The sequence below is a fragment of the Linepithema humile genome, chromosome 3, assembly GCF_040581485.1.
Source record: "Linepithema humile isolate Giens D197 chromosome 3, Lhum_UNIL_v1.0, whole genome shotgun sequence".
In the NCBI taxonomy this organism is placed as follows: domain Eukaryota; kingdom Metazoa; phylum Arthropoda; class Insecta; order Hymenoptera; family Formicidae; genus Linepithema; species Linepithema humile.
In genome coordinates, this window is record NC_090130.1 from 20,698,705 (window position 1) to 20,712,060 (window position 13,356).

The 13,356-nt window shown below is 33.7% G+C and overlaps 1 protein-coding gene across 7 annotated transcripts in view; it reads right to left on the reverse strand.

The window, feature by feature from the left end:
• Positions 1 to 13,356, reverse strand: part of LOC105672712 (QRFP-like peptide receptor) — an 85,479-nt gene that overhangs the window by 52,823 nt on the left and 19,300 nt on the right. For all 7 annotated transcript variants that reach the window (XM_012367821.2, XM_012367818.2, XM_012367822.2 and 4 more), the window contains one exon: positions 11,021 to 11,151. In XM_012367821.2, coding sequence (XP_012223244.1) covers positions 11,021 to 11,151 — 131 coding nt within the window. The remainder of the gene's footprint in view (positions 1 to 11,020; positions 11,152 to 13,356) is intronic.

The window sequence follows — 13,356 nt, forward strand, 5'->3', positions numbered from 1 at the left end:
AAGTTTTTTTAAAATTCTTATAAATTTATTCTAAAATATTCCGACGCTGTAAGAGATATTAATTTATCATGGCTGCTTTATCTTGGCAAGCGAGTCTCTCATTAAATATTCTACAAGAGATATAAATCTGAAATGTCTTGTATACTCAACAGGTATATCATAATCTTTTTTTTTTATTATGAGAATTTAACAGACATCTTTTCATTATTTATGGCAGAGATAATCTTTATACAAAACCGTTAAATTGGATTCTCCCTATCATTGATCGGTGCAGCATCTGCTTCGTCAAGATAGAAAATATTGGTTTGCGTCTTAGTTTACCCTTCGCGTTCCGCCAGCGTCGATCCTTTATATCGATCTCATATTTTGCAATGTGTAAGGTACCACGGCGTAAATAAGATCGGATTGTTTGCGCTCCGATGATGATAGTATGTCCAGAGGCAATATGTCCATGATGGAAGCTCCGGTGAGTCCGGGATGTTTTATTTTACAATATGCTTCATTTTCGAAATGGAGTGTGTACTCTACGGTTTATATAGAGCGATTCATATTTATCAACTTATTGAACTTTCCAACAAAAACTTGATAAATTTTCTGACAATTTTCTTTTAGATTAAATATTATTAATTTTTTATACATTTCTTGCAGTGTTAAAAAATCTTTTTATCAGAAAAGAACGTGCAAATCAGTAGGAGAAAAATGCTTATAGAATACGATACAATAAATATATTTACATGCAAGATTTATACGAATTACATGTTAATAGAAAAATATTTAAGTCACACAATTCGACGAGAAAAATTCGAAAATTTATTGTATGCATATCTTGTTCGCGGTTTTTCAATCAGCAATATTAAGCGTGATAGTAACTATCAAGATTAATATTGCTTAATAATCAAGCTAAATTTTATGAGATAATAAGGGGAGTATTTCTTCGTCATAATAAGCTTAAAAATTCGCGGATGGCCTTAATAGATTGGCGCGGTGCCATGCGCGACGTGTGTGGGCGCGACGCGTCAGGATTGTCAGAACGCGAGCTAGCGATGTGGGATAAATAGACATATTCGCGACTCCCGGTGTGTCGTGACGTTACAAATGGTCCGTCGTAAATCAGTTACCATAAATTCATGAATATACGGAAAAATGCGTTTGTTCCGTCCACGTCATCGCGGCGCGTATCACGCTATCGCGGCGCGGGCGATTCTCAAGAGAGTAGTTTAATGCGTGCACGACGTTTATTGGAAATTGCCGCTGGCGAGGGACGAAACTTGTTTTGCCATTATGAGAATAATTCACGCGGACAGTTGCCCGTTTCGCCATTATTACATGCACATACACCATGTACACGAACATGTACACGCATGCTCAATCTGACAAGAAAGTTTTCGGACTGTTGTAGAGTAATATGTTGTCTAATTGCATCTATTGATTCCTAATAAAATTTATGTCCAAATTAATCGCCCACCTAACAATTGGTTTCCAAATTTGTGATTGATGTTTGAAAATCGTGAGTTATTCAAAATATTATATATGATTTCACGGTAGTCGATTGCTTAAAGTACATTCTTATGTTATGTGTTTCTTTTTATGATCGTTGTAATATATAAAATTTATCGAATTTTAGTGAGCTATCGTAAAAGACGACACCTCGGAGAAAACTCGAGATGAAGTACTTTCGTCCGCGTTTCAAGGATTATGGGACAATATATCCCTTTTATCCGGACAGACGCGTTGGATTTCGACCGCACACGCGAGTGCTTCTGAATGTAGACTCGCAAGATAATCAATTTTGTTGAAAGATCGTACAACGATAACTCCGCATCGAGATACGAATCGTGCATATCGAGGGCCGAACTGTTCCGATATTATTTCGATAGTTATTTCCGAGAACTTCGAGAAACTTTCGGCCCGACACGGCTTTGCTTCTTATCGATCGAATAGAAGAAAACGAAACTTATGTAAATTGGTACGACGCAACACAAAAGTATATGCTAACTTATTCACGCCCGTTCGCTCGGTAAAGTTCCGAAAATTTCGTCATTGTTTTAAGATTTGAGAACTCGTCCTATGGGAAATAATCAAAGGACGTGTGATATAAAGGACAGCTAGGGATATAGAAATCTTTACGCGTTTCGTGACTGTCCACCGCAGAATGTGTAAATGGAAATCTCGTCGACACGACACACCTACGGTGGGCTCCTGGGACTGCTGCGAAATTTTAGAGGGAGCGCCAAACTTCTGGAATACAATTTCGCAAAGGACAAAAATGGAAGGTCATCGTCGGTCCCATAAGGTCGCGAAAGTGTACAACTCGAGATCGCGTGATAGGGACCCATTGCGAAAATCTTTCGTCAGTGGGAATCACTAGGGATTTATGATTATGAATCTTTAAATCGGAGGACAATTGAGTAGACAATTCTGAGATTATTGCTGTTAGAAATTGAATTTTTTTGTAAGAAATTGGAGAAGAAAGAAATTCTTTGTATTATCTGTAATATGTGTAATAAAATGTAAATTTATCTAGATTTATTACTTTATAAAATATTAAACTTCAATATTCTAATTTTGTTAATTGATAATTATATAGTAGATATAATTCGATTATAATTCATCTGTGTTTTAAAATTGCTCACTTTTGATATCAGTGGAAGAGTCAGTGCGAAATCAATGACGAAAAATCGGATATACTGATTCAGTTTGATCATTCAATCAGAATAGATGCGATTCGTTTCGACCATCGAAACGCACTTCAATACCGAGCACGCCAAGTAGATATCCAACTGGCGTAACGGGTAAACTAGTTTCCGAGCTATGCGATCTAATGCCAATAAAGTTTTCACGTTTCATTCGATTCGCAATCTCGAGACTCTTCAGTTTGAAAACTCAAATTTCTAACCGTGTTTTTTGACGTTTGTCCAATATATAGATATAGTGTACTACATTAGAAACATAATTTTTTAAATTCTATAACATTTTGTGAAATATTTTGTGCAAATTATATTTATGCAGTTATATTTATTACGTGCCAAATTTCAATTCTTTTGCTCGTAGTTATTTTTCTGACTTATATGATTAAAAACTTGAAAAAGTTTTGAAATATAAAATATTAAATACATCATTACTCTACTTGATAAAAAATAAACGTTGTGTGTGCAGCACGAGAACTATTTTTGTTATAATTTATTCTTTCGAATACCAATAGAATATTACAATTAAACTGCTTCGTAGAAAAAAGAGAATTGTGTCTGGAGGCTAAATCCCTTAAGGCAAATAAATTAATAAGCTGCACAAAGTTCACAGTAGTAAAAGTACAGCTATGGTCAGCCATAAAAACGTTCTACTTTTTCAGCCAGTAACATAATTGTGCTTCGAACTCTTGAAAACTTGTTTCAGTGACAAAAGTTTCTTACAACGTTACGATTGTTACGGTAGTTAACGTTGTAGCAGTTCCAGCCAATTGATACAAAAGAACTATTCTCTTTTAGCAAATTTTCGCCAAAATTATTGCAGTTTAACTGCAGAAACAAAAATGAGTCGAGTGTGATTCAAATAGTTTTAAGTAAAAACATAGTCAAATAAATATGAGAGAATTATAAATTTATAAAATTTGCTACGTTAAAAGAAAAATAATTTGATTCTCCTCTCGCATAAATTCCTAGTATCGTCGCTCTTGAGCGAAAATTTGTCCCGCGGCTAGAATCGCAGCTCTGATAAAACACATCGCGGCGTGTGTACGTAGCCTAAGAAACGGCGTTCTACGCGTGCAACAGGTGCACGTAGCCGTCGAGCGGCAGCGAAGTAAATTCGAGTGGCTGCTGTGAACATTACGTTCATTTGCACGGTAGTAAAGGGTGTCGCCCATAAATTGTCGTCACGAGCATTCCGTGTTACGCGGGATAATCGACCGTTGGACGCAATGCATTCTGTGCATCACACGCAGATGTCGTACAGATGTGTAGATTCCCGCGAGTAGGTACATCAAATTAGAGATGATGCATTTCACGCTCTGTTTATTTAACACTGTTTGCAAATAGTCCCGTAATCCAAAATAGCCCAAGGTGTTGTAGTCAAAGGATCTATACTACGTTCCATCATTCGCTGGCCTGAACAATTCCCGAATAACCGCGCTCACTTACGGAGCACTGATATCAAGTAACTTCAAACGAGCTATGTAAATTAATTTTGCGATGTAATATAATTTTACAAATTGCTATAAATAATAGACAAACGGAAAATGAAAAATGGAGGTCTCGACAGGGAACACTCCTCGAGATGTTGTAACAGATGCCAGCTACAATTAACGCGTGTTCACGAAGGTCGCTCATCAATCATAATTACATTATTCAATTAATATTACAGTAAATGTGTAGCGCGAGTCATGCTCGTTCTTAATTGAATTATCACATTATGAGTTTCGGTTTTTCGATTTTTGTTGAAGAAGAAATATGTCGGTGTCAGATTCGATCGTCGACGGGCGGGAATAATTTTCCCGTATTACGGCTATCCTGCGCCCGTCCATGTGCGGTATTACGGCCGAATATAACGTAACGTGAATGCTACTTGAGTGCAATCGAATCGTTAACCATAAAATCAATTCGAGCACCCAGTTAAAACGACACGTGTCACGAAAACATATCGGTAATTGCCCTTGCACACAATCCTTAATCAAGATCAGTCGACACCGAAAACGTGTTTTATGAATACCGATCTATTTTTATGGCTATTTCCATCGTTCTTGATTACATATATATCAAAAATATATATATATATATATATATATTAAATTTACTGCAATATTTAATTTAGTTGGATGTTTGAATTTAATTTTAACATCAAATTCTGCTATTCTATGTTTGATGCAAATTCGATATTACCTCTGATAAAGCTTCCAATCAACTCTCAATTGTTAACATGGCGAAAACAAACCTGAATTAATTTAGAACTAACAGAAAGCTGATTTATTATGTCCTATCGTTCAAAAGTCAACGAAGGAAATAATCTCTGTTTATCGTCGAAACGAATATATTTCAGGCATTTTGTAAATTTAGCAATTTTGTAAAAAGTTTCATCTTTTTATACCGTAAATGTTGAACTTTTGTAAAACAGTTGCTTTATAAAAAAAACCCAAGTTTTTATAAAAAGGTTAAATTAACGGTTATTAAAGGTTATTAAAGGTTAAATTTACAAAGAGTTTGCGGCACGTACATTGATTACGATAGCAATAACAAAAATGCAAAAAAAAAAATCATTGAAGGTTTGTAAATTTATCTCGCTAAACTACGTTGTATCATCGAATTATATTATTCGCGGGTAACAAGATAATTAAAATATATTTACATTTTATCTTGTAATGTGAGATAATTAATTAAACATCCACGAAAATAAAGTTGTACTGTTATCTACACCGAGAAATTTAACAACATTGATTACCAATAGTATAATTGACATTAAATGTATGTCATTTAATATGCTTACTTTAACATTGACGTTAATGTTCGATTCGTTGAGATGTTACCAAAGCGTCGAGAGACATTAAATGAACCTAATGGATGCCAAAATGTTGTATTCCCACGCCACGTTCCATCTGACATGCGTGATATCGATTTCCCAAGGCACTTGATTTTCGCATCTCGTTCGAGCGCGTACAGGTGCAATGTGACATGTCGGAGTGCTAATTCTATTAAAGCCCGATCGTGAATCTGCTGATCGTGATCAATTCGAGAAAATCACTGTTTACGATCAATGTGACATATCTGATAAATAATTTTGACATATCAGATAAATAATTTCCCCCCCGTGTGCGTTTATTTGCATCAAAAACAGAAGGAACAAATATTGATATGAATTAAGCGCGCTTTCTCCTTTCCTAAAGTAACTTCCGTAGTTCCGTTAGTTCCGTAACTAAAGGCATTATGAATTAAAAAGAATTTTTTTAAAAGTATTATGATGTTCAAATATTTGTATGAATAAAATTCTTTGATATTTTAGAATTGAGAAAAATTTCAGAAATGTTAGAATTAAAGATTTATTAATTCATAAAATTTGTAAAATAAGCGTAAATATTTATATTAGCAAAAGCCAATTACATTTTTAAAGAAACGGCACCTATATCTGTTAATATGAGTGAAAGAATAAATGAGAGAAAATATAATTTCCCAGGAAACATATTAATTACAACCTGACAGAGACCAGCAGAGATCGATCTTTTCATTTAAATGTTAATTAATTAAACTTTGAGAATGTAAAGCTTTATTTAATTTGAATTTGAATTTATATATACATTAACCAACTTTTAATGCTAACTTCAATTTTAAAAGCAATAAATGTGAAGGAGAATTAAGACTAATCTAATTTTAGGTAAGAAGAAATTAGAGCTTAAGCTTCGCGGCAGAGAATCTTTAGTCAACAGGAGAATAGATAATCTCTAGAGCACCATCACGGCAAAAGTATCTAGGTTAAGTGTGAGCAATCATCTAATAAAATTAAATGTTAGGAACCATGTTCCATTGACTCGAGAGGTGCTCGACTCGATAAAACATCATAGGAAATCCAAATAAACCAGTTGGCCATAAACAACAGTAGTTCACGATTAGACTATATAAACTAAAAACATTATACAATTATAAACGATCCAATTATACAAGCGATAAAAAGCAGCTGCGATTATTTATTCTTCTTTACGTGCATTCGCGCGTGTCTACATTTAGATCATGTGTATTCATAAAATCTTGAAAATATATCAGTCAGTCCCTCAAAATCTTAAAAGATTGAACAATCTTAACAAATGAAAACGTACGTTTTTTAGAAATTGTAAAAAACGTCGTTCTACAATATTTTTATTGCAAAATTAAATATTCTATCTATTTTTTATATTACGATTATTATAAGTTTTCAAAGACTTCATTGTCATTCAATATATTTGACTTGATTAAATTGCGCAGATAATAATTTTAATTTAGATCTGAAAGCTAGATATCACAATTACATATTTCTATTATCTTCAAGTTTTAAGAAACGCCAATGTTTTAAGATTTTCGAAATTTCTGAAGCTTTCAAGATTTCAGTGTAATTAAATTTGTCTCCATTTTCAAAATGTTCAAGTTTTCTTTTAAACATTATTCGAAATAATTCGAGGTTCTCATTCTATATTAAAAATGGGTCGAGGAGTTTAGTCTATAATTACCGTTATCTAAAAAATTAGCTTATTGATCGTGAATGCACTTTTATAATTATAATGGATATACATTTTGATTAACTGCGGTTGGCCTCGACATTTATCTTCCTCATAATTGATCATTGGCGAGAAGTTTCCCTACGTTGAAACACAAAGATTGAAGATTGTACGCCAGGGTCAAAAGGAAAACAACCGAGCTGCTACCGGCGCACCGAGAAAATGGCCGGAAGGTGAAACCAAACCGAAATTGATGATTCCACAGCGAACGTCGATCTTCGTTATATCGCGCTCTTTGTCTATATCACTGTCATATCTTTGCTATTGAGAGCTTATGTAATCTAGGTGAAGAAATCAGATCTTTACCTTACATAACCATAGATACCAGATATATTATCGAGCGAATGCTGTTGTCACTCCATCGAGCGAATTTTCATCAGATTTTCATCACCTTTATCAGACGACTCAGCGTGGAATAAAAAAACGGAAAAATTGCAATAAAATATAGTCAGCGTTCGAGAGAATTTATGGCATGCGCGTGAAATTTTATACGGTACAGAGAAAATTGGCGTACGCGGCGCTCCCTTTTGTATATTTTGGCATGTTTTTGCCATCTTTTTCTGTCACCAGGAGGCAAACCACACTATAGAAGATATATTTTCCTGCCTCTTTTACTTTCTGAACACGTAGCTGCGCGGAAAAATTTTTTTATTTCGTCAAAACAGATTACCTCGGCAAATCGTTCTATTCATATTTTTTTATTCTTTAATGCCAGCTGACAAGAGCGAGCGGATTGATGCAAAACTTGACGAAAATTTCCATAACAAAATATCTGTGTGTATCTGTATCTGAGAACGTAATAAAGTAAAACATTAAACATCACAAATTATCTGTGATAGTGTTAAAAGTATCATTTCAGAATTAAATGAGAATCTTTTCGTGCTGTCGCTATCGACAAATTGAAAAGCAAATGAGGGATTTGCGCAAAGAATTTCAATGATGATTTATAAATCAACAAAGATAATGACTGTCATACGATAACGAATAATGGCAAAATTCAACGTTAAATCTTAGCACATCTCTATGATAGCGTTACATTTATTAAATGATTTCGTCTAGCTTTCTTCTTGCTACTAAAGTTGGAAAGCATTGGAAAATATCCAATTTGCGTCGAGTGTCCATTGCGCTCATTGTCACCTTCTCGGAGCTTATATTTAAGCCTGATTGCACCGACCGGTTGGTTAGCGGCAACTCTTGTTAACTCGATTTGTTCGTATCGCAGATGCAGACTGCGAGAGATCTAAAAAGAGATAGTGGGCATCGCTAATCCAAAGTTAATTAACTCGGATGCGACTCTGCCTTAAAGATTAAATTGTTGCGGCAAACGGGAGCAACAGGAGTTTCTCCGGATTTCACAATAGGCCTCCTCTCGTCCCTCCACTTCATTTCTCGCCCTTAATGAGAACAATCACACGGAAAACCACAACGTGTTAATGTACATCGCACGATTGACAAATGGTTAACAGTCAAATTGTAAAGCCCGACAAATTTATCTTCCCACGGGAATATATATCTCTCTCTCTCTTTGCGAGATACCTCTGACACGACGCACGAGTTCTCTCTTTCTCTCGCAAATTAATTGCTTTGGGTAAGTCATTAATTACTACGGGAAACTTTGTAGGTTAGCTAGAAGTGTTTAGCATAACCACATCGACAATTCACGGAATACAGTGTACATGTAGCGAATCGAATCATTAATTTTGTCATCTTTATAAACCATAAAAAATTTTAAAAAAATAATAATAATTAGAATAATATCAATTACGATTTTAATTAAAGTTTGGCGGTAAGTCAGATTTTTATTTTTAAATATATTTATTTAAAAGATCCTTATTTAATTTTAAAATAGCAATATTATTTGGCAATATACTTTTTAATTTTTTTTTAGTTTTTTTATGTTTTCAGACACACACATATTTTATCATTAAAATACATAAATACGTAAATTTTTGCAAAGTTTAAAACAATAAATATTTTTTTCTGAAATTCTGTATGCTTTAATCGTAAAAATACGAATACCGGAATTCTTTATCCTTTTATTAGAATTCTATTTTCATCAAAGAATAAGATAAAATCAGCCGTTCTTTTTGTCTTATAATCTAATATTAAAATTCTCTCTCCCGTATTGGAAAAATATAGATGAAATTTTCTTTTCTCTTGTGTCTCTATCGTGCGAATGTACAGATTACATTATCAAAGATTGCCGTGAAAGCAAATTTACAATCTGCCCGCCGATATTCGTTGAATTCCATTGAAGTCGATAGTTGAGACTGAGAAGCTCGATAAGGATCAAAGACGGCAGATCATATAAACAGTAAATGGGAAAATGTTGAGAGCAGAGGAGAAGATAAACAAATAGCGGCGCGGTACGTCAAGTACCGCTCATACATTCGAAACTGCTCCTCGAGTGTTCACGTAATTTTAGAATCTGGCGCAATTCGATTTTATTTTCATTCAGAGCGAAATAACGTGGCGCTTCGCTTGAATTTACAAAGCGCTGGAAACAACGGTAGAGAGAAGAATATTTATGCGAAAAGAGTCAAACGAAAGGCAATCTTAAAACTGAAAGCGTGAAATGCGCAAAGCAGCATGAATAAACCAAATTAAAGTTTTCCGTCTAATGGCTAATCAATAAATTATATATTCGTGTATTGATCCTCTCTGCAATCTATCAATAATCAGAGCTAGCGATGAGATGCAAACATATTTGACGCTATAAATTAATCTTGCTCATTTAAAATTATTTTTTGTCATTTCTATTTTATCATACAGCATTTTACTTCATTATTCTTTTGCTTTTTCACATTTTATTTTATTAATTTTACCGCTCTTTTAAAGCGATATAACATGGATTATACCACACCACGCAGGAAATTATAGTAAAAGAACAAAAGCCAGTTTTGCACGTATATTAATGGTACGCTGTACCAATTAGCTTACAGTTGTTATTTTATCACAAAGATAAACTAAGCAAACAATAAAGTCGGGCATATATCATCATGTTTTCCCCGTGTTAACACGATACGGCACTTATATAATATATATAATACAAGAGATCACGAGACCGAATAATTTGTTATTGCTGTTGCAAAAGACCGCAGTCCCGTGCCGCTACTATTTGATTAATTTTATCGAAACAGCTGGGATAAAGACTGGATCCCATTGCGTTTTTATCAATACTTGCTTTTATTGTTGCTACGATATATGAAACTACCATTATCAGATGTGAACTATCACGTCAAATAAAATGGAATGATACAAAATTTTACACAGTATATAAATTATATATTATTTAAATAGTCATATTGCACTTAAAAAAAAAAATTATTATATTAAATAATATCAAAATTCATATAAAGTTCATACGGTTTTGCAGATAGTAAACTTCATGGAAAACCGCATAAACCTTAACCTATAACCTTAACCCTAACCTAACCTTGTTAATTACTTGATATTAACTGAATCAAGATATTTTCAAAATTATTATAGTCATATTTTTAATTTTTATTATAGTCATATTTTTATTATAGTCATATTTTTAATTTCCATATGGAAGCTAAATTGCAGAGATTTTTTATAAAATAAAAAATGCTTCACTCGCATTGTAACATATATTGTGCAAACAAATTGAATATACTGAAAAAAGTAGTAGCAAATATAATTATTAACGCGATCAAGGCTTCTATGCAATAGGTCAATCAGCAAGAAACTGTCATTACGAGCAACTGTTATTACGCGACGGAAGACGCACTTGTCATGCCGACGTAAGAAGCAACACGTGTTACTCACCTTGACGGGTATGCAGAATATGATCAACAGGAGATCAGCCGTGGCCAAGCCACCCAGGAAGACGTTCGTGGGCGTCGCCGGCAGCGGCCTGAGCCGCGGACAAAGAGTGGAGGCGATGATAACGACGTTCCCTGCAAGAAATATTACAATCCCCTTTAGCGTAAGAGCTATAATATCTTTCTTGGCGTCACGGGAAAGAGATTTTTCGATACAATATATAATATAACAGAGACCTTTGCAAAAAAAGGAGCTAATCTATAGCTTCTGATAAATTCCGCCTCTTCTATTGAACCGGCTTAATATCGGTTTCGTTAAATAACTTACTTTTTAATATCGCGTTCGGGCGTTATTTCGTACATAATTGAAAGCTCATCCGCAATGGGCGAAAGTTTCCGTGAAAATTTATTACCACCAAGCACGACTGATTTTTTAAATAGATATTATGCAACGAAGATGAATTTGACATTGAGTTAAGCAAGCTACGGACACCACGGCTTCTTTAATGCTTACATTATTTGAAAAAGTGCCTCTCATTAAGGTCGCACTTTAAGTGCAGAACAATTCGTAATTTATTCAACTCGGAATTGCATTTGTAGAATTACAGAAAATTAAAGCATGCTTGACCGCATTCCGCGAATTGCGCACACTCGTTTGAAATCTCGCCTGTCATCAGATAATTATTAATCGTTATCTTAATGAATCGAGACTTGCCGGATCGAGACTCGAGCTGCATTCGAGTCGCGGATTATAATGAAGGGCAATTCGTGCTCCTTGCAGTAGTTAGGAAGTGGTTTGTGCTATACCTAACTTGCGCCACAATCACGGCGCCGCGTAATTAAGAGCAAATTAGGCTCTAGGGCAGCTTACAAAGCGGTGCCGGTTCCACGCGAGAAGCGAGATTTGTCGTTTCACAAATACTCCACTCGCTGCACTGCGTCTAATCCGCCTCTTTAATGCAGAATATTAGATCGCGGCTTAATGAGATATCATCTTATTAGCGATTTTAGCGGAACCCGTAATATCCTAATGCGCAACTTTTCCGAGATATGCGAAAAATAAAACGGATAATAAACCTGCTTGAAAGAAACTTGTGTTATGCATAATTTTCTCGGTAATTACCGTGCGGTTTAATATCAAATGTAACACGTTACACATAACGAACGCAGCATATTTTACAACAAAATTATAAATCACGAGCGAGAAAGCAAAAGCTCCTATCTTTTTATGATTTTTACTTCAGCAATCTTTTTTTAAAAGGTTTACCGTGTAATTAGAAAACTCTACAAAATGGAAATGTTTCATTAACGTATGATTCTTTCATGCACACGATTCGCAATACAAGCAAAAGATAAAAAAGCTCTGGACCCTCTTCTGGAAATAATTTGATAAGAATGTAATAATGATAACTGGACGCAACATTAAACCGCACAGCGTCTAAATCGTTCAAAGGAATTTTCAAGAGTTAATTAAACCAGATTATATAACCGCAATAATTATAATAATCGTTCTATGATAAAGATAATGATAATTGATTCGCGGCGACTGAAATTTTTATATAACGTATATGCTTCGTAATGTGCTTCAAAATTATTCTTACTAAATTTATGAAATTGATATTTAATTTAATTCTAAAAGAGTGAATAAAATTTGTGCGCAATGTGCATCATTAAAATGCACTCAATTAGAAACTTGCGATAATTTCGAATTCAATGCTTTATCACAAATTTCATTGCAAAATTTCAATACTATTAGGATTATTAAATGCAATAATAATTTTATATGCAACATTTTTATGTATTATTAGTATTAGGATTTAAAAATTAGATAATTAGTTTTCTAATTGTAAGATTATAAATTTTTGAGATAAAGTTAGTGATGTAAAATGAATAAATTAGGTCCAGAATGAACTTATTATAATAAAATAAATATAAATACAATATATTAAAGCCGCAACTTCCTTGAATCTGTTGCAAAAACAATCTATACTTTGAAAGTTTAATTTACATTTTGAATAAGTAAGCAGCTTATATTATATTAAAGTTATGAAGTTTCTCTCTAATGGATTGTGTTTATACTCCGTAATATATTATGTATCGAATAAACGGTGGGTACGCGTGTTATATTAATAATTTGCAATATTTAGCAAGCGCTGCTTAAACTTACACAGTTCACAGATAAATTACGCTAATTACTTCATACGAATCAGCAAATAAGATCAATTTTATTGCAATAACAAATCAATATATAAACAAATTAATACATTAATCACTGAAAATAATCAATTGGTAAGAAATTTATGATAACAAAAACAATCAAATATAATATACATAATTGTA